Here is a 19606-nt window from a genome sequence, read left to right as displayed (position 1 = left end):
CTCCTCCGCCGCCAGGTAGTGGACTCGAAGGGGTTGCAGTCACCGCTGCTCTCCGAAGAGTCCAGGAAGTTCCGCTTCCTCCGTAGACTTTTTTGGCGAACGAAGAACTGCCCCGGGTGGAGCAAACTTGGGTGAAGACCTGTCGAAGGCATAACAGAACCCGCAAAAAGCCGAAGCCGTAACCCCAGCCAGTGCCCAACACTCCACCAGTGAAATTTACCAGGTAGCGAAAACAAACAATTAAGACCACTAAGGTGAATACAATCAACCCCGTCACTGATACGTCAAAATATCTAGAAAATATATACCACGCAACCAAATGTAAAGGTTAAGAAGAACATACCGCCTCTGAAAGCCGGCGATTAACTCATTCAATTTTGATCCCAAGGAAAGTGATATGATGATGCTTTTCGTCAAAATCAGGCTGACATCGAACCATACAGTCCCTAAATACATAACACAAGTGACACTCCCATAGACGCGATAAGGTCTGGAACGGATCGGAGTATCGGTCGTTAATTCGATGTCATGCTCCACTAGGCTGGTTCTCCCTGGTTTATCCGCAAAACAGTCACGAAACTCATTAACCAGCGCGCGGAGTTCGGCTACCTGTGTTGGATCTAACTCCGTCTCGCGTTCTACTCTCTCCAGCATTCGCTGGAGAGACTCACCTTCTGGCTCGTTATCGACCGCGGGAAAGTCTGCTTCGACTTCTTCGGGCATGTTTAGAGCTAGGTTGACTACTGCCTCCCGTTGTCGGTATGGTTTCATTAAGTTACTGTGAAATATCCTGGCTTCCCTACGCCGGCCAGGCATCTTCACCGCATAGACCGTTTTATCGTGGGTAGCGCCATTTTGAGAGCGAGAGAGAAAAGGGGAAAGGGCTACCGGCGCTTTCCCCCTTTCTGATTGTGTAGAAAGAGTGAAAGTCCCGGATGAGAGGCTTGGCCGGTGTTGGGCGTCTGCAGTGCCCCAACTTCGTTCGCGCTTTCTTCTACGTTTCAAACTCCCAAACTTAATTAGAGCCATTGTCTTCGATGGCCACAGTCCCACGGTCATCGGGACACCGTTGCTGGGTGATAGGGTGCACAAATAACGACAGAAAGCGTCGAATACTGTCCGAGGACATATGTAGCTTGCAAGGAACCCGGCAAGGCAAGTACGGCTGGAATGTTTTTAAGCTCCATTGCTTTCCGCATGACTGGAAATGATAAACCATTTATGCATTCTTGCTTGCAATGGGCCTATTTCAACGTAGCCGCTTTTTGTTGTAATCAACAAGCGATACACGAAACGGGAACCTCAATTAACTTTGTAAACACCCGGCGCTGCTACATATCGTCTTGCTGTGCTGTTTTTATCTTCGTGTCCCTGTTCTTATATCTCCTTGTGAATGAACGACGAAGACGCTCTAGATGTACTTTTATCGAACCGCAGAAAGCCTCGAAGCAACCAAAAATGATTTTACTATTTGACGCAATATTTTGAGTACTCACCTCCAATTTCTATCGCTGGCACGTTCGCTGCCGCTGTTGCCCCCGTCGCGACACTGGCGGATGCCATGACTCAAACAAAGAAACGTGCACACTGGGCTCGAAAACGCAGATCGCAAAACACGAGACGTTCCTGCAGCGACTATCAAGCGCCTGAAAGCGCCTTAGTCAACGGAAACAACCCACCAGCGGCACTTCAAGGAGCGCTTTTGCCGGCTCTCTGGTACCGCGCAGGAGATCGCGATTAAAAAACAAACAAACAAACAATAGAACTACGCTTTCAACAATTTCCAGCCTCACCCGGCGGCGGAAATGACCCTTCAACTAAGTGTTGTAGATGATAAAATCGAGTCAGTCAGCACTGCAAATTATCACTATTAAGATAAATTCAGTTACGAAGTTTTATAAGCTGAAGCAGCAGTTATCATAAGAAAACTCGCACGCACATTGCGAGCGTACCCCATGTTCATCGGCGGTACAGCGTTCGGTGCGCGCTCCATTCACGAAATGTTCCGAGCGAAGTCGAGAGGATGGCGTTGAGGAAACGCCTTTTCGGTTTACGGAAACATGACCCGCGGGACACACGGGTCATGTGGAAAGCGATGGAGCTCAAAGATATTGCACCCGCTCTCGCCTTGCCGGGTTCCTTGCAAGCTACATATGTCCTCGGACAGTATTCGACGCTTTCTGTAGTTATTCGTGCACCCTATCACCCAGCAATGGTGTCCCGATGACGGGGGGACTGTCCCCATCGAAGACCATGGCTCTAATTAAGTTTGGGAGTTTGAAACGTAGAAGAAAGCGCGAACGAAGTTGGGGCACTGCAGACGCCCAACACCCGCCAAGCCTCTCATCCGGGACTTTCACTCTTTCTACACAATCAGAAAGGGGGAAAGCGCCGGTAGCCCTTTCCCCTTTTCGCTCTCGCCCTCTTTCAGTAAAACGGTCTATAGTTCGTGTCAGACAACTTTCCAACTACCTCACCTGGCCCCTCCCACTGAACTTCTAGTTTATTCTTCTTAGTGGGCCTGAGCAGCATGACCGCGTCCCCTACGGCGAACGTGCGACGTCTGGCTGTTCTGTCGTAATAGAGTTTGGCTTTCGTCTGCGCGGCTTTCATGTTAGCCTCTACTAACTCTCTAGTGCTGTGCATGCGAGCAATTAGCTCTAAAACGTAGGCCACAACCGTCACCTGCTCGCCCTCGCCTTCCCATGCCTCACGTAACATTCGGAGGGGAGACCTTACGGATCGCCCGTACACCAGCTCAGTGGGACCAAACCCAGTAGTTTCATGCGGGACCGTCCGCAGAGCAAACATGGTAGCAGGCAGACAGGCTTCCCAGTCTTTCTTATGCTCGTAACAGAGCGCGCGTAGAACGCGTTTGAGAACTGTGTGCAATTTTTCTACGCTGTTGCTCTGAGGGTGGTAAACCGAGCTGTGCACTACACGAATTCCGCATTTTTCTAGAAAGGTCGTGGTCAGGGCGCTAGTAAAAACGCTCCCTTGGTCACTTTGCACCTCTGCCGGAAATCCTATCCGAGCAAACACCGACAGAAGCGCGTCAACTACCCCGGCGGAACTAAGCTCTTTTAAGGGAATTGCTTCCGGAAACTTAGTCGCGGGGCAAAGCATGGTCAAGATGTACCGGTATCCCAAATCGGTCACCGGAAGAGGTCCCACAACGTCAATCACCAGACGTCGGAACGGTTCGGTGATTAGTGGTACCAGCTTCAGTGGCGCCTTTTGCTTGTCATTTGGCTTTCCAACGCGTTGACAGGCATCGCACGAGCGCACAAACTCTTCCACCTCCTTGAAACAACCCGGCCAGTAAAATTCCTGTAGCAATCGTGCCTTGGTTTTCTTTACGCCTAAGTGACACGACCAAGAGCTACCATGCGAAAGACAGAGAAGGTCCCTGCGATACTTTGTCGGAACTACTAGCTGATCATAACTGACCCCTTTGCGATCCCTGTACTGTCGATAAACCACGCCAGAACGAGTGTGGAACGAAACGTTCCGCTTAGCCACTCCCTCCCTTTGAGTGTGGTTCGTCATGTTACGCAGGGTGGGGTCACTCGCCTGTTCGGCCGCTAAAGTGTCTCTGTCCACCTCCACCAGGCTCTGAAAACTCGATGAGTGAGGCGAGAGAAAATTACCCTCTTCCTCAGGAGTTGGTCTATCTACGTGTTCCTGATCCTCAGCCGGATCACTCCTACTGTCACTGCCCTCTCTGGGCGCAACTTCAATCACTTCAGGGATCTCGATGGAGTCAGAAGTAGTTGACCCATTGTGCTTGTCGTCCCGACTGCCCTCACTACCGTGTTCGGTCGACTGCTTAGCTGCGAGCTCGCGCGCCTTGGAACGTGTCAAAGCCTGGACAACTCCCTCCCCAAATCTGAGGCCCTTTTCCCTCAGAAGGTGATCGGATCTGTTTGAAAAGAGGTAAGGGTACCTTTCGGGCAGGGACTTCGATACCGCGGCTTCTACTTCTATTTCCCCGAAAGGCCCCTCCACTTTGACCCTGGCGATCGGCAGACATACGCTGTTCTCCTCAACGACCTGTCTAATCCAGGTGCACTCGCCTGTAAAGTCAGATGGACTTACGTAGGACGGGTGAATCACGTCCATTGTAGCGGCTGAGTCACGGAGAACTTTGCAAGGTTTACCGTTCACCACCAAGTCGTGCATGTAGGGCTCCAACAGACGCATGTTCTCATCGTCTTCACTCACGAAAGAAAACACCACTCGTGGTTTACGGCACCCGGCAGCGAAGTGCCCCGGCTCGTGACACCTAAAGCATACTGGGGTGATTTCATTTGAATTCGACCAAACTTGTCGGGGGGGGGGGGGGGGGGGGGGTCTTTAGATTTAATCGTAAAAAATATATATGATACCCGAATCCTTGTGATGAAAGAAACTGCCTTTGAAAAAAATTAGAATTGTATAGTTTGAGAGAAAAAAATTCTGAGGCGCTGCAGGGTAGAAAACGTCAAATTCCCAATTTGATTTTATCTCGACTTTAGCCGCCATTTCCAAAATATCGAATTCTTGCAGAATTATTATATTTATTACGCAATATTTACGCAGACTTGGCTATTTTTAGAGGTAAATTTCTGTCTTCTACTATTTTAAATTAATTTTCTAAAAAATCTCAAACATGCAACCTAGAGCAAGTGTGACGCAACTTCGGACAGCTATATAAAACGAACGGTAGGGCGCAATGACGTGAGCCAGATATCTGTGCGTAGCTATCAATGTAAGCTATCGATTGACATGTATTTTCTGGTTATTGTGTTTACCGTGTTGTTTTTATTCTGCCACAAATATAGACAAAAATGAAAAATATGCAAATTTTGAAGTCAATTTTCTCAAAAAAGCCATTTTTTATTTCGTTCATACTTTTTAATTTATTGCCCAGATTCTGCTTAATAACCGGGTATAAATATTGCTTGACCTTTTTTTGTTGTAGTTTTAGGACAACCAGTTGAATAAGTCATTTTTATCGCGTAATACCAACCTCCGGCTCCGGTATGCGGGCTTCACCGCAACATTGATAATTGGCTCAGCAATATCAGATTTCACTGAAAACTACTTTACCCCGTTGAATTTTTACTAATATATTTTTAAAAAAATCAGTAACGTCATAAAGAAATGAGAGATGGCTGAATTGACGAAGTGATGTCTGCGAAGTCACAGCTTGCATTTTCGAACGTCGCCACGACAACGTTTTACTACTGAGGTTGCACGAAACTTATATATTTAAATTATTTGTTGGAACATTGTGCCGTGATAAACAACAACAAAAGTAAATTTAGTTAACATCAATGTTAACTAGCCTAAGCGAGTGGAGAGATCCAAGACGTTTCATCCGTTTCGATCATGTCGGGTTGCATTCTACGGCAGTATCCAGTCCAGAAAAACAATATCCCCGTTTATGCGTTTCGGACAATCTTTATTTTATACAAACATTATCGGAAAATCGGCTCGAATTTTTTAAATTTACCGCATGGCATTCTTTCGCCTATCCTTCATTGGCCCTTAGTATTCCGAGGTACGTGAAAAAAAAATTGACTACATTTTGTCCATCCTTCGGCTTTTGGACTACTTGTTGCATACGTTTAAATTTTTTGGGCTACGCACAGCATATCGGAAGTTGCTTTTCAGCTTACAGTAATCATACTCTTTTGTTGGCAGTATGCAATAAAACATTCATAGGTAACAGTTTGACAAAATCACTCTATTTATTGAGTAATTTATTTGGGTTAACAAGGCACACCTATAGAAACACATAATTTTTCACAGAAGCGCAAATGTACAAGAAGAGGCTTTAACAACAAAACAAAACAAAGCCGTAGATCATCTGAGAGTTCCGCACGTGCACCACAGAGGTTCATGCATTAAGACGAAGATAGAACAGTTCGCTCAAGCTGCACTTCTCCCCTTTCGCGTCGCCACACGTGCGAAGCGCGGATGCCTTTCCGAGTCGGTACGCAACTCCACTCTGTTTTCTTGATTCTGCGGAAGTCACTCACCTCCTTCTCGGTTAAGTTCATGAGAGTTACGTTTTTGACACGCCTTCCAACCTTGTCCACAAAATCTACTGATGTTCGGACGAGCTGCTCCTCCGGTGAACGGAGGTTGTGCACCGTTGCGTGGTGTTTGAGAAGCCCTCCAACCCCGTCACAAGAGTTTTTACCATGCCCAGAGGCAGAAAATATCCACTTCAATTGGGTATGGCCCACTCGTTCGAACTCATGCAGCTGAAATCTATTTTTAAAATGAGCAGGTGCCCCGTCGGATATGTACGTTAGTGAAGCATAAACTGGGATGTGCTCCCCCAGCCAGTCTTCTATAAGTCTCAGAGCCAGCAGCGCATGGGAAGTGTCATGACATAAGTCCTCACAGACAACGCCGAAGCATTTTGAGCCTTGCGACGTGGATGCCACACACGTGAACACAGAGAGCTGACGCTTGTGCCAGTGGTACTCCTGTATCTCGTGTGGCAAAATTACCGTCCAGTTCTCCGCAAAATCGAAGTGCATGACGATGTGTCTTGAGGTCACACTAGACTTCTCAATCCGTATGGCTTCCCGTTGTGTCCTACGAATAAAATCGTGCGTGGAAAACCTTGTGGCCCATTTCTGTAGCTCTTTCAAAAAGGCGCTGGAGTCGGCAGTCTTGCTTATCAAATTACCATTCTCCCATGTGAAAAATGTAATTTCCTCTTCAGGCACCATTTCCAATGATTCTAAGGAGAGTCTGTCAGTCGAGGGGCAGTCTTTGCATTCGCCTCTGAAACATTCGGACGAGGGTTCAGGGCAGAGGCACAAAGCGAGAATCTCCTCTTTTGTTATTTTTTCTTCTCGCATGCTGTTCAGGGTGGAAAAGCACAAATCGAAATTCGTACAGCACACACATGCACAGACAGTCTGTTCAGGGTTTAGCTTGACCCACTTTGGCCGCAGCGAGTAAAATTTAGTCAGACCTAATTTTGAGTCCGGGTTTGCTTCCTTAAACAGCCTGTACGTCTCTCGGACAGACCTTGTCATATACCGCTTCACGACCACATGTTCTTCGCCATCCTTCAGAAGGTTAACAGCATCTTTTTTGTTTGGGCTCTGCCGAGAACAGTCGAGATCGTCGTCGGTGTAATATTGCGTGGCTGCCCGTATGGTGTCCTCGCTTATGCTTCCACCGTGATAAGGCTCCGGACGCTCCCATACGCCGAACCATTCACGAAGCTGCTTTGATTTCTTCAGAAGGTACTTCGATGCCTCAGGAATTAGCCGTTCTACCTCCCTAGTGGCTACGCCCTTGGGCACAAGCGTGAGGAGCTGACATCTCTCCTGGTAAGATGCCGCCTTCACAAAGGCCTCTCTGATGTTTGCCCACCACCCGTCGCAGCCGAGGCATGGTTGATCACTGCGAGAACTTGACCCACTTGGCTCCAAGGTATATGCAGTCGCCAACTTTTTTCGTACCTGTCGGCTGTGTGATCCTTCAATCTCCCGTTGTTTTCTTTCAGCATATGCCTGACGGCTTTTCGGGTTTACTGTACAAGGCATGCGCAAAGGAGTTGTTTCAAGCCCAGCAGCAGAAATCTCTTCGTTAAGACCTTCCACTACTTCGTGCTCTTCGATGCAGCTTGCTGGAGAGCTCGAGCATGGATCACTGACAGATGATGAAAGCTTCTCACCGGTGTACTGGAAGCAGTTCTGGCAGAGCACGTCATCCAACGCAAGAGCCGCGGCTTTCGATGGAGGCAGGATCATCTTCAAGGCGTCTACGTTGAGATCGGTGACATAACGAAAACGTCGGTTGCGGTATACCCTTCGCTTATGTCTCTCGAAGTAGTCCGCGCAACTCTTTCTTTTAAAGCTGAAAACTGCAGCCATGACTGAGTTCAAAATAACGCGTTCATTCCTCGCGAGGTTCCGGCTTTCTGCTTTCGACGCAGTTCCGCAGTTCTCTTATACAAATTCATTGCTGCAAGCCCTCTGCTTGCCGTTGCAAGCACGGCGTGCGCCGTTGCTTGCAACGGCGCACGCCGTGGTCAACTAAGAGTCGCATGGTAATCTTCATGATAAGAATCGCAGCCTTTTGCTGGCGCTCGCGAAGAGGTTACTGAACCTATACTTCACCTAACAACTGGACCAGTTGCAACTGATGTAACGAACATGGCTCTTTCTTTTGATGTAAAAACAAACATAAAGAAAAGCGCCAGAAAACGTGCATACCCAGCTGGTAAGCAACACACGGGAAATCAATTAAAAAAGTTTGAAAGAGAAAAAAAAATTTGCCTACGCCACTTGCCTTCTGTCATTTTTTTGTGACATTTCTTTTTTTGTAAAAAGTATATTACTAGGTATGCAACGAGGTAAAGTGGTTGTCAGTGAAATCTGATATTGCTGAGCCAATTATCAATGTTGCGGTGAAGCCCGCATACCGGAGCCGGAGGTTGGTATTACGCGATAAAAATGACTTATTCAACTGGTTGTCCTAAAACTACAACAAAAAAAGGTCAAGCAATATTTATACCCGGTTATTAAGCAGAATCTGGGCAATAAATTAAAAAAGTATGAACGAAATAAAAAATGGCTTTTTTGAGAAAATTGACTTCAAAATTTGCATATTTTTCATTTTTGTCTATATTTGTGGCAGAATAAAAACAACACGGTAAACACAATAACCAGAAAATACATGTCAATCGATAGCTTACATTGATAGCTACGCACAGATATCTGTCTCACGTCATTGCGCCCTACCGTTCGTTTCATATAGCTGTCCGAAGTTGCGTCACACTTGCTCTAGGTTGCATGTTTGAGATTTTTTAGAAAATTCATTTAAAATAACAGAAGACAGAAATTTACCTCTAAAAATAGCCAAGTCTGCGTAAATATTGCGTAATAAATATAATAATTCTGCAAGAATTAGATATTTTGTAAATGGCGGCTAAAGTCGAGATAAAATCAAATTGGGAATTTGACGTGTTCTACCCTGCAGCGCCTCAGAATTTTTTTCTCTCAAACTATACAATTCTAATTTTTTTCAAAGGCAGTTTCTTTCATCACAAGGATTCGGGTATCATATATATTTTTTACGATTAAATCTAAAGACCCCCCCCTACAAGTTTGGTCGAATTCAAATGAAATCACCCACTGAAAATTTTCGGGACTCGAACGCCTTCCCGTGCCCTTTCTCCTCAGGTTTCTTTCCTCCGTTTTCGCCCTCCTTCGCCGCCCCATCTGCGTTACCGTTGTGGCTACCCTTCTCTTTCCCTTGCCGTAACCTGTCCTTAAACCCCGCGCCGATCCCTTTCGAAGAGTCTCTGTGCTGGCGACCGGGCCCTTCGGGAAGCACGCCACGACGAGAGCTGAACTCTTCAGCGAGTTCCGCCGCCCGCTGTACCGTCTTCACGTCAGGCCGGTCCTGCACCCAGTAGCGGGTTTCTTCAGGCAAGGTACTGAAAAACTGTTCGAGACAGACGCACTCTACCACCTTGTCATGGTCCCCAAAAACCTCGGAACCCTTTAGCCATTCCTCTAAGTTCGACTTCAGGCTGTACGCGAACTCAGGATAAGACTCGCTGGTCTTTTTCTTTACTTCGCGGAATCGCTTGCGAAAAGCGTCGGCGGACAACCTGTACTTTTTGAGGAGGCCCGATTTTACTTTTGTGTAGTCCTCCGAGTCTTCCCTACTCAGCCTGGCTACCACGTCCGCCGCCTCACACGGCAACAACGTCAAGAGGCGCTGAGGCCACGACTCCCGAGAGAAACTTGCCCTCTCACAAGCCCTCTCAAAATTGACGAGGAATAGGCCTATATCCTCGCCAACCTTGTAGGGCTGCAAAAGATTCTTCATTTTCCAGCCCTGCTGCCCCACTGAACTTGGTTTCCCAGTTGCCCGCGCAAGCTCGAGGTCGATCCTGGCCTTCTCGATTGCTCTCTCCTCGGACTCTTTCTGCGCCTTTTCTCTTTCCACGCGTTTCCTTTCTTCCTCTTGCTCTCTTTTCTCGCGTTCCTGAATAAACTCCCAACACTCCTGCAGTTCGTCTCCGTCAGCACCCGACTAATGAATAGCATCCATAATTAGAGGCTTTCTTTTCAGGCCCGCAATGTCGATCCCCAACTCTAGGCAAATTGCCTCTAGATCTGGTTTGCGTAGTGCCTTGAGATCCATGATACCTGACGTGTAAGTCACTTTTCCTATCACACACCTGGAAGTAGCCCTTTTCTTTCTTCCAGGTAGACGTTCAGAACTAGATTAAATATTACTCTTTGATATCCAAATCCTGGTAAATCTCAAAGGAAAAGTGTCGAACACTCACCGGTGCCGCAGCCCGAACTCCGCAGGTTCCGTGCCGTCGCTCCCATCAGGTCTCTTCCGCGGCTTGGAGTCGAATCGTACCAGGTCTCCTCAGTGGCTTGAAGTCGAATCGTACCGCTGCCATCCAGTTGTTGTGACTCGGGGCTTCTCCATGTAGTCGATCTCCGCTGGAGCCATGCGTCGCCCAGGACATCGGGCAGAGTTGGTAGCGAGCCAGGGTGTCTCTTCTCAAACTGTTTATTTACATTCTATGTACAGTCTGCCGTACGGCATGAGAACAACGTGAGAACACGCCGAGAGCGCGTAAAACCGCTCTTTTTATAAGGTCCCCCTTCCCTACGTCTCCAGGCCAGGACGCCGTTCCCCAACTGGTCAGGCCCCGCCCACTAGCACGCACAAGCACACAGTGTAGTAGCGGCCGGACATCACATCCCGGCGCCGAGTCACTCCCGCCCTCGAATGCCGCGCCGAGGAGGCGACAACAAAGGGTCCACTCTCAGCCTGGGAGACGACGCTGGCCGAGGTGGTGCCGATCTCTCCATTAGGCGGCTTTGTGGCACGAAAAGGGTTGGGCCGGAACAATCCGCAAGTGGCGTCCGAAGATGATCCGTGCTGAACACACCCTCACGGAGGTCCCGCAGCTGGCGCACCGTCATCCGGAATCTTCGCACAATAATCCCCGGTTCCTGCGTCGGGTGACCCTGTTTCGGGCCAGTGTAATCCCCGCCAGAAGTAAGGGTCCGGCTCAGCTTCGCGCCTAGGTGTGGCGGCAACAACACGGTGGTCCTCCGTCGAAAGCCATCCCTTTGTCGCCGCTCGCTTCGTTTCCGGGCTCAATCTCAACTGACCGGAACCATATGGCGACGATTCTCAAGGGGGTTCCCCAGTGCCGGGTGGTTTAGATCGAGAGGGTCTGGTCCGGGGGCCATTCATAACAACGCCCACACTTAAATGGACAGAATCACGAGCATTTGGTCTGCTCAAAGGGGCCACTTTGCAGTTCCTCATTAGTCGCATAGTGACGCATAAAGTAAATGAATGTTTCACGTTTTCCGCTGATCACGTTTTTCCTCTTTTGAAGACGTGGAGATAGGTGCCGAAGGCGTAAATTCATCACTCTTCGAAGCTGCTTCTCTGCAACGTTTTTTGTCGAACCAGTTTGTCTGATGTGCACCAATCACTCATTGTTGTATGTTAGAGCTATAGTTTTGAGGAGCTCGTGACGCAGAAAAGCCGGCGTCGGCGGGATGAGAAAGTCCAGGATTGATTGATAGGGTTCTGACGTCACAGCCATACGACCTCGCGCGGGAATTTCAAACAACCAACAACGCTCACGTCAAACGTGACGTCACGCGTGGAATGAAAGTCATTAAAATATGACATGTATGGTGAATTAAAAGCCGCCGCATATCTCAAATGATGACGATAATAATCCAAGGAGAAGGGGAACAAGGGGGTTAAAGGGTAGGGACAAATTTCCAAACACAGCTAGATTCGATACCAGGCAGATTTTTGCGGTCTCACACTAATCAGCTAGCTGTGCTTTGAGATTTGTGTCCGGTCAGGCGTTCCTCGTGCTGTGCAACCAGACCTTCCCGTTGACTCCAATCCTGACGAAGCCGTTCCTCTATTGTACGGTTTTGACCGCAGCACAAGGAGAATTACTTCCGTTCTTAGGCAAGACGCATTGTTGAGAATGTCTTCGGCCGCCTCAAGGCAGGATTTTATAGCATTATAACAAAAAAGTGAAACTACAATATAAAATGGGAACACTCTCGTCCGTACCTGCTGCATCCTACGCATCTGTGATCTGTTGAATGACTCCGTGGACCCACAAAGCCTGTAGGGCATGCTTAACAGCATTTTCGCTTAACAGCATTTTCGCTTAATTTCCACTATTTGTTAATTGCGGTGGGTTAGCCCGTTCAGCGCAACTTCTCAACGAGCACCCCTTTCCTGCGGGTGCTCAGCTAGAAGCGCGCTCGATGGGACTACCCCACTACGACTTAGCAAGCAGCACTCTCCTGGCAATCTGCTTTAATTATAAATTATTATTTTTTTCTGATGGGGTTAATCCAGATTAAAGAAATAATATTTTCATATAGGGAGCAGATTTCTAAATTCCCCTGATTAGGATAGCTGGGCGTTTCATTAGGTTTAATTTTATGCCAAAGCTTTCATTGGCATGCCACCCCAATGTAGGGATTAGACTTTCTGACGCCACAGTCGATAGATAGTGTTATATTAAAGCTAACTGAGCTTAGAAGTAGACAAGTGGGCCTTCACGAGTTCAGCTGAATGTTTCTTTAAGAATGGTACAACGGTAGTAAAATGCTTGGAAACTATGCGATATTTGATAATAAAATATTCGGCCAAAAGCACACGTTCGCTTCGAAATTCACCAATGCTTTATGCGTGTACCTCCTTATAGATGGGACTGTGTAGAGGAAAGTGTGAAAAAACTCTGCTTGGTGTTTGTAGCTATTTCTATAGCAAATCGCTTTTTAACCACACCTCATATTTAGAGGAAATATTGAGAATTCAAACTTCTGATATTTCAAACCAAAGTATGTGACCCCCTGGGGCCCTAAACTCGTCAAACACAAAGTTGGAGCCGAAGTTGACGGAGTGCGCCGATTGGACAATCACGACGATGACTTGGCATTTTTCTCGTCGACGTCCAATCGGCGCGCTCCGCGAACTTTCGGCTACAACTTTCAGCTACAACTTAGGGCTCCTGGAGTTTGAATTAATGAGACTGGACTGTGTAATCATTTTTCTAGTGCACAGCATCAAAAATGTAGGGGTCCATATCGTAGCAATTGGGGTTGCCAATAGCACGTGCCTGTAGGAGCTTTTAAAAAATACGGAGGTGTACCTTTTAAGGCCGAATATCCAGAACACTCAACGCGAATTGCTCAATTGTATTTAAAGATGCTTCCTCACCCAATCCCTTGTAAACAAGTCCACCCGATTATAACGCTTAAAATATTGGGCAACTTCTATAGCTGAGAGAAAAGTATGTGTGGAGCGACTGGCGCATCCTTTTTGGTACTGTTCGACGCTTAGCCAACTGCACTAGTAAGTTGCACGGTCTCTCGACGCCCCTTTCAATTCCAAGAATAATGAGGACGTGGTTCGGATAAAGTGAAACCCTTCCGAGACTTTCACCTTTCCTCGGCCGTACCTGTAGCAATTAACGTTGAAGTGTGCTTCGATAAGATTGAAATTGCTGGTGGTTATACAAATATTGATACAAGGTCCAGCATACTGCACAGCAATTAGAGGAGGGGGGGGGGGGGGGGGGAGGGGTCAGGCAGGAAGCCGCAGACACCCCCTAACATTTTCGCCCTTGGTTCTTTCTAACCCATTGGATAGCTTGAAAATAGAATAATTTACTGCCTGGGCAGAGTGTGCCCAAACGGACAAGGCGACCCATGCCCAATATATAAGCACACAAAGGAATGTGAAAGGGCTTCTTTTGTAGAAAAGAAATCTAATGATGTTGGGTACAAATTTTGGGTTGTCACAAGATAACTGCCCAGCTGTACCGAACTCATCCTGTGCATCGACAGAGATGCAAGGTGCAAGGGTGTCCAGTATATTTAGAATGGCCCTTCGAAAGAATATACAGCTTACCTCACGTTTCTGCTACATTTGGGGTTTATTTAACAACAACTTGTTTCGAGGTTTCACTATAGGTAAAACTTTTAATTATTTACATTTGTAATAAGTCTAAGAGCTCGGCAAGTTCGTAAAGATTAAGCATAATGAAAAGAAACAACCCAAAAAGGTGCAAAAGGAAGCCACACACCGGACAGGACAGCTCGCTAACTCGCAACTATATATTTTTACTGATAGACAAGGAGAAACAAAACAAACATTGTTCCACGCGTTCACACGCTCATGATACCTACTCATTAGCGCACGTGCTGGACCTTTTTTGTCAGCTTCAAATATTCCATCTCCTTAGTAGACAACACCACTGACGCTGCGCTAATGCAGTTTCTTTCACCACAGTGGATGTAGAATGCCTCAAGCTCCTCCCGTGTCACTTTTTTCTTGTGCCTTTCCAAAATCGTGGTGGAATTAAAAGGCGGTTCGCTCAGGCACTGTCCGGTTTGTCGCTTGCTTTTGTACCTTTTTGCGCTATTTTATATTATTATAGTTACTTTTCTTTTGGCCTTTGTTGCATAGGTACAAAATCGTCATGCATCTGCTCTAGCAGGCTGAGCTGTCTTTCTTTGAGTGATAGCTCATTCTCTCCCAGCAGAGCTGAACGGCACGCTACTCGTCAAGCAGCCCCTTTCATGAAATCCTGCTGCTTCTCAGCAAACTTCATTTTTACACGCTGTTCGGGACCTGTATTTTTGGGGCTTCTCTTGCTCTTGGCCTTCATGCCCCCGACGCTGGAGGACCCTGCACACGTGCTCAGCAAGTCGAGCTGGACCAGGCTTGGACTGTCTTCAGAGTCCATGGCAACGGCATCCTCACAGAGCACCTTTAGGGTGTCGCCCACCTGTGATGGTAACTTGTGCTTAAGCGAGTTCATTAAAATGTCTAAAAAGAATTAAAGATTGAAGCTTTGAATAAATCCCATACCTCCGCTGCGTCAAAGGAGGCCACACAGTTTTCCACCAGGCTTTAATCATTCACAGGCAGAGCCCCCAGGAATCTATGAACTTCACAGAAGTATGGCCATGAGATCGCTTAGGATCCCGTCGTAGACTCCTTCAGCAGCTTCCTGGAGGAATATAGAACTTGTTAGGTTTTACACTTCCAAAGCAAAAAAAAAAAAAGAAATCAGGGAAAATCCAAATGAACACCAATATATTTATTATATTAAACAACAAATTAGCACGCCTATCTCGCCACATCTTAGCACAATGTCTACAGCACACTTGGAGTGACCATTTCCCAGTCAAAGGTCTGCTGAGTCGTCTTTCAAGGAGTGCACTACTACAACACAATACATGCTTTGCCGCTTTCCTAGGCGTTTTTGACCACTCCTCAACTACACGTTACACCCTGCACATGGGTGTGTTCCTACAAGGATCCTACACAGTATTTATTTACAACAAACATGTTTTGTAGACTATATGGTCAGAACAGAGATATATGAGTTACTAGTTCACCGTAGTTAAGATCTGGAAAGTAGCACCATTTACAGGTTAGATTATTTAAAAGAAATGTATACATGGGCTGCGCAAAGGTATATGTGCGACGGGGGATGGGAAATCATATAGGAAGGGTCTCCGCCAACTCGTCGAATAGGCCTCCTTGTCATAAAGCAACTGGTCGAGGGGCTGTTCGTCGAAGAGGCAATCTGGTCGCCACTTTTTTAATATTGCCGTTTGCTTCTCTATCTGAACACGAACATATTATATGACCGATTTATCTCGGTTACAATTTATAAAACCACGGTGCACTCTGTTTAATATATATGTGTTGATTTATAAACGTGTGTGGCGAATTATGTTTTATTCTTAGGTACTGCTTCAAGATACGCGCGTGCGCGCGTTCTCGGCTCGCACGCGCGCATGTTGCTCGCAGCTCGGAGCCTAGGCGCCGCTTGGCGCCGGCTGGGTGGGCGCCGTCGCCGGCTGGTAGCGGAGGCCGCCACACATCTATCAATCTGAATTGTTCTCCTTTCACTTTTATCGTTGTCACGTGGTTTGCTTTCACCTTGAATCGCTTTCAGACCGAGCAAGTCACAACAAGAAACGGTTGCAGTATCGCGAGCACACCTGGACCAATGCGCCTCAGCAGCTAGATGCGCTCCTATTGTGTGGACTGTCAATTAAAACCAATCGGTTTCGTAGCACCGTGTACACTGCTAAAGCTGGTTTATAAGCCACGTAATATACCGACAGCCAGTAGTTCGTATCGGAATCTGGGTGTCGTACTGGGGGGCCCTAGCCAGAATTCCGGGACCCATTTGTCTAAATACAAAACGCTATTAACTAACAAATAAACGATCATTCTCTCACCTAAAAGGTCGTACGGTACCAGGCTCCAGGGGTCGTGAAATCTCGGTGGCAAAAAGCGTAGTCTGCCGTTTGTTACCAAGACTACATGACATCGTGAAGCACGGTCCTGCCCCGTTCCCATTATTCGAGCTGATTCAAGCGAAGGCCCCTGATTGATACTGCGTGCGAAACTGGTACCATGGATTGACACTCAGTTTGTCTATTGGGCGTGCAAATTCGCCTTCGCTTCGGCACCTCATGAGCTGGCACTCTTTCCAAATACGTCTTCGTGCTTTTAAAGCGACATTTAACGAGCTCGGGTAGCGCTGGCCTCGGTGGCGTTCCAGAAAGGCCGGTGGCGTCCCAGGAAAGTTGCGAAAATCCTGATTGGTCGATAGGGTCATGACGCCACAGCCACGTGACCTCGCGCGGGAATTTTATACAGCTGAAATCCTGAAATGTAACGCGCGTTAAGGGTCCCCGCATGTCTCGAATGATTTCACTTTTTAGAGTAATTAATCTGCATTAATGCAAAAATTTCAATTTTATGTGGAGGCGGGATCCGAATCCACGAGCCTCGGTTGCGAGCCAAACATGCTACCGACTAGGACACGCAAACACTCTTGCACGCCTTGTGAACGAGCGGGGTTTCTATGGGTATCTATCGCATTCCACTTTTTAAGGCCCGTTTACACAGTTGCAACCGAGAAGGACCGACTAAAAAAAGACCGGTTTTTAAGCCTCTTGCGACGGCGTAGAACCGGATGCGCTGCAGCGGAGCAAGTCCTAAGCCATGGCAAGAGGCTTAAAAACGGGTCTTGTCTTAGCCGGTCCTACTTGGTTGCAAGTGTGTGAACGGGCCTTTAAAGGAGAATCTTTCTGCTTCCCCGGCATCAGCCAATGACGGCGCACGTGTAACTGCTCCGACATCGTGCGTTCCCTCCGCGATCTTTCTGTTTCAAATGGATTGGCGTGCCCTTCCTTGCGATTCAAAGGCGCGAGACGCGGAGCGATGCGAGCACCGAGCGTCTTATCATCGCAGCCAATCAATTCACGGCCTCAGACGAGAACTGGCTGCAAAAAAAGAGAGAAATGTACGAACAAGGCAATCAAGTTGCTGGAAATTCACACTCGGGCTTCGCGCATGTCAGGGCTGAGCAGCACCAGGTTTGGACTCCGCGCGCAGACGCGGTTTGCGCGCCTCGCTGCCTTGAAAATGAGTGCGCGAATATAATGACGCTTCCTGGAGCTCCAGCCATGCTGCGCCATTTCGAGGCATCTGTGACATATAGGAGCGAACTTTCGACGCATGTACTTGCTTCCTGTCGAGGCGGCTCCGTTTTGAATACATCTCTCTTCTTCAGCCATCGCCGACAAAAAAGCAACAGAACGAGTCACGCTTGTCCGAGACTAGAGTACTTGAGTGTGTCTGATAGAAAAGTGTCATTGCCCGCTTCCCTCATAAACTTAAAATTACTGGAGCGCGAGAGAGCCAACTTTTGCCTCGACCTTCCAGATATTCGTGATGTGGATGCACGCCAGCACTCGTCGCGAACGTCTCGAGTTCTGTCCAGTTTTGTCCCATCTTCGGCTGGAGTCTGCAACCGTGCACCTTCCTGCGCAGACGCGCCACTTGGGCGAGCGGACCAAGGTTGGTAGCGCAACGAAAGCCCCCAACACGCCAAGGAGAAAATCGTGCTCGCTAGAAAACAGCCGCTAGGGAAGTGGCACTGACAAAAGCCCGTTCGACGCTAAGCGCAGAAGAAAGCCACCCGCGTTAGAGTGACCTTCATATAAATCGTATACGTGTGCGTGTGTGTTTCTTTGTGTGTATTCGTGCGCACGTGTGTGTGTCTTTTGTGCTCACACTGGGGGCATGGCGGCGGTGAATTCGTCCCGGGACCAAGTGCCCCGTGCTGTCCCATCCCCAAGTCATGGAGGCTATCTGCAAGCGCCGGACGCTGACATTTTTGTGTTTTTTCCTATCAGAAGAAGGCTCCAAGGTCCCTGGGCAGCGTTTTATAAACTAAACACATTGAGCTTTTAGATACGACATAAAAATTCACCCTTTTATCATATATGTTGTTGTTTTTTTCTCATTGTTTCGTTATTTTTCTTTTAATTATTCTGGAAGGCTCGCGCTTGACGGGCACTGACCTTTACTAAAGTGGCGAAGCGGGGGAGTTGGTTAATGACTTATAAAATTAAAAGCGCTAACAAAGACGTTAACAAAGAGGGCACTGAAGGCTGCGTCACCCAGCCGTCACTTTTTCTGCGTTAAAAAGATAATGACTTTATCGACGCGTGGTGATCAGAGACGTCACTGAGTGATTCAGTGTATTTTTATCGGAGGTTGTTTGCTTTAGCTGTTTTTCAATCAATGTTCAGCTGAGAGCAAGCGCTCGTCCTGTTCGCTTTCCTTTTTGTCGTCGTCTTTGGTAGCTCTTGAATTTTATAACTAACCTTGAATCTTTCACAGCTTGGCTAACTATGCTCGTGTGCATTGGCTCCATGGCGCTCGCCCAGGCAGCGGTGGCGCTTTCTTGATTCGAACGGCTTCCGGGCGCCGTTCTCTCCACCAAAGTCTAGTTAGGGTAGGCTTCCTTCGCCCCGTTGCCCCCCAGAGAAGCCATCAGGCCCGTCCAACACGTTAATCGTATCTTCGGGCCAAAGGTGGGCCACGAAATGCGAACACAGACAAAAAAAAAAAAAACCCCAGCACCCACGCAGCCGTCAAAAATTATGGCCCGGTACGCGAAGATGAGCGCCGATTAGACCACCTTCATTTAAGGCCGGCTCCACGAATCTCATTCAGATCCTCCTTTTTTTGTGTGTGACTACATTCGTTTTGTTTTCAAGGACTGAAAGCGCACGAGCCCTCGCGAAACTCTTTCGCACTCAGCTACCTACGTGACGCACTGTCGCGGGTTCCATTTTGTTTTTTTATTTTTTTGTATTGCATGACGCGGTTGCAGCTAGCAGTAGTAAGGCACTCTGACCAGGAACGTGTGCGTTTGTAACGGCTTACCCACGCATGGGTCATTATTCATCGGGCTCGGCGAGCTCTGATTAATGTTGCACGATCCCGTAAGTGGTGCTCGCGAGCCGGGACCAGCTCAAAGAGGGGCCCTGACGCTCCAATGCCATGGCCAGGCCTTGATTGTGCACCAGGCCGGGGGGAGGGGCTCACTAATAGAAGGGACCGTTAAAGACCTGCAGGTCTCTTTCTCCCTCTATGTGAAATCAGAAAGAAAAGAGCACAAACGGCGCATACAGCGGTAGACAGCGGTATATGTTCCTGCGGCAATACTAATTGA

At 47.8% G+C, this 19606-nt stretch overlaps 1 protein-coding gene across 4 annotated transcripts in view; it reads right to left on the bottom strand.

Moving 5' to 3' along the window:
* Positions 1–19606, bottom strand: part of LOC8035166 (octopamine receptor beta-2R) — a 469086-nt gene that overhangs the window by 51066 nt on the left and 398414 nt on the right. The window contains exons 1-2 of one of the 4 annotated variants that reach the window (XR_006076860.1): positions 14923–15028; positions 14683–14839 (exon numbers count right to left, since the gene is read on the bottom strand). The exons of 2 other annotated variants lie outside the window; for them this stretch is intronic. Coding sequence is in view for 1 of the 2 variants with exons in the window: in XM_042287388.1 (XP_042143322.1) it covers positions 15063–15064 (2 nt within the window). In the remaining variant the exon portion in view is untranslated. One more of the 4 variants, XM_042287388.1, reaches the window with a different exon arrangement.

This window comes from Ixodes scapularis, unplaced genomic scaffold (assembly GCF_016920785.2).
Source record: "Ixodes scapularis isolate PalLabHiFi unplaced genomic scaffold, ASM1692078v2 PGA_scaffold9__187_contigs__length_104089568, whole genome shotgun sequence".
In the NCBI taxonomy this organism is placed as follows: Eukaryota; Metazoa; Arthropoda; class Arachnida; order Ixodida; family Ixodidae; genus Ixodes; species Ixodes scapularis.
This window is presented reverse-complemented; position numbering and strand designations above follow the sequence as displayed.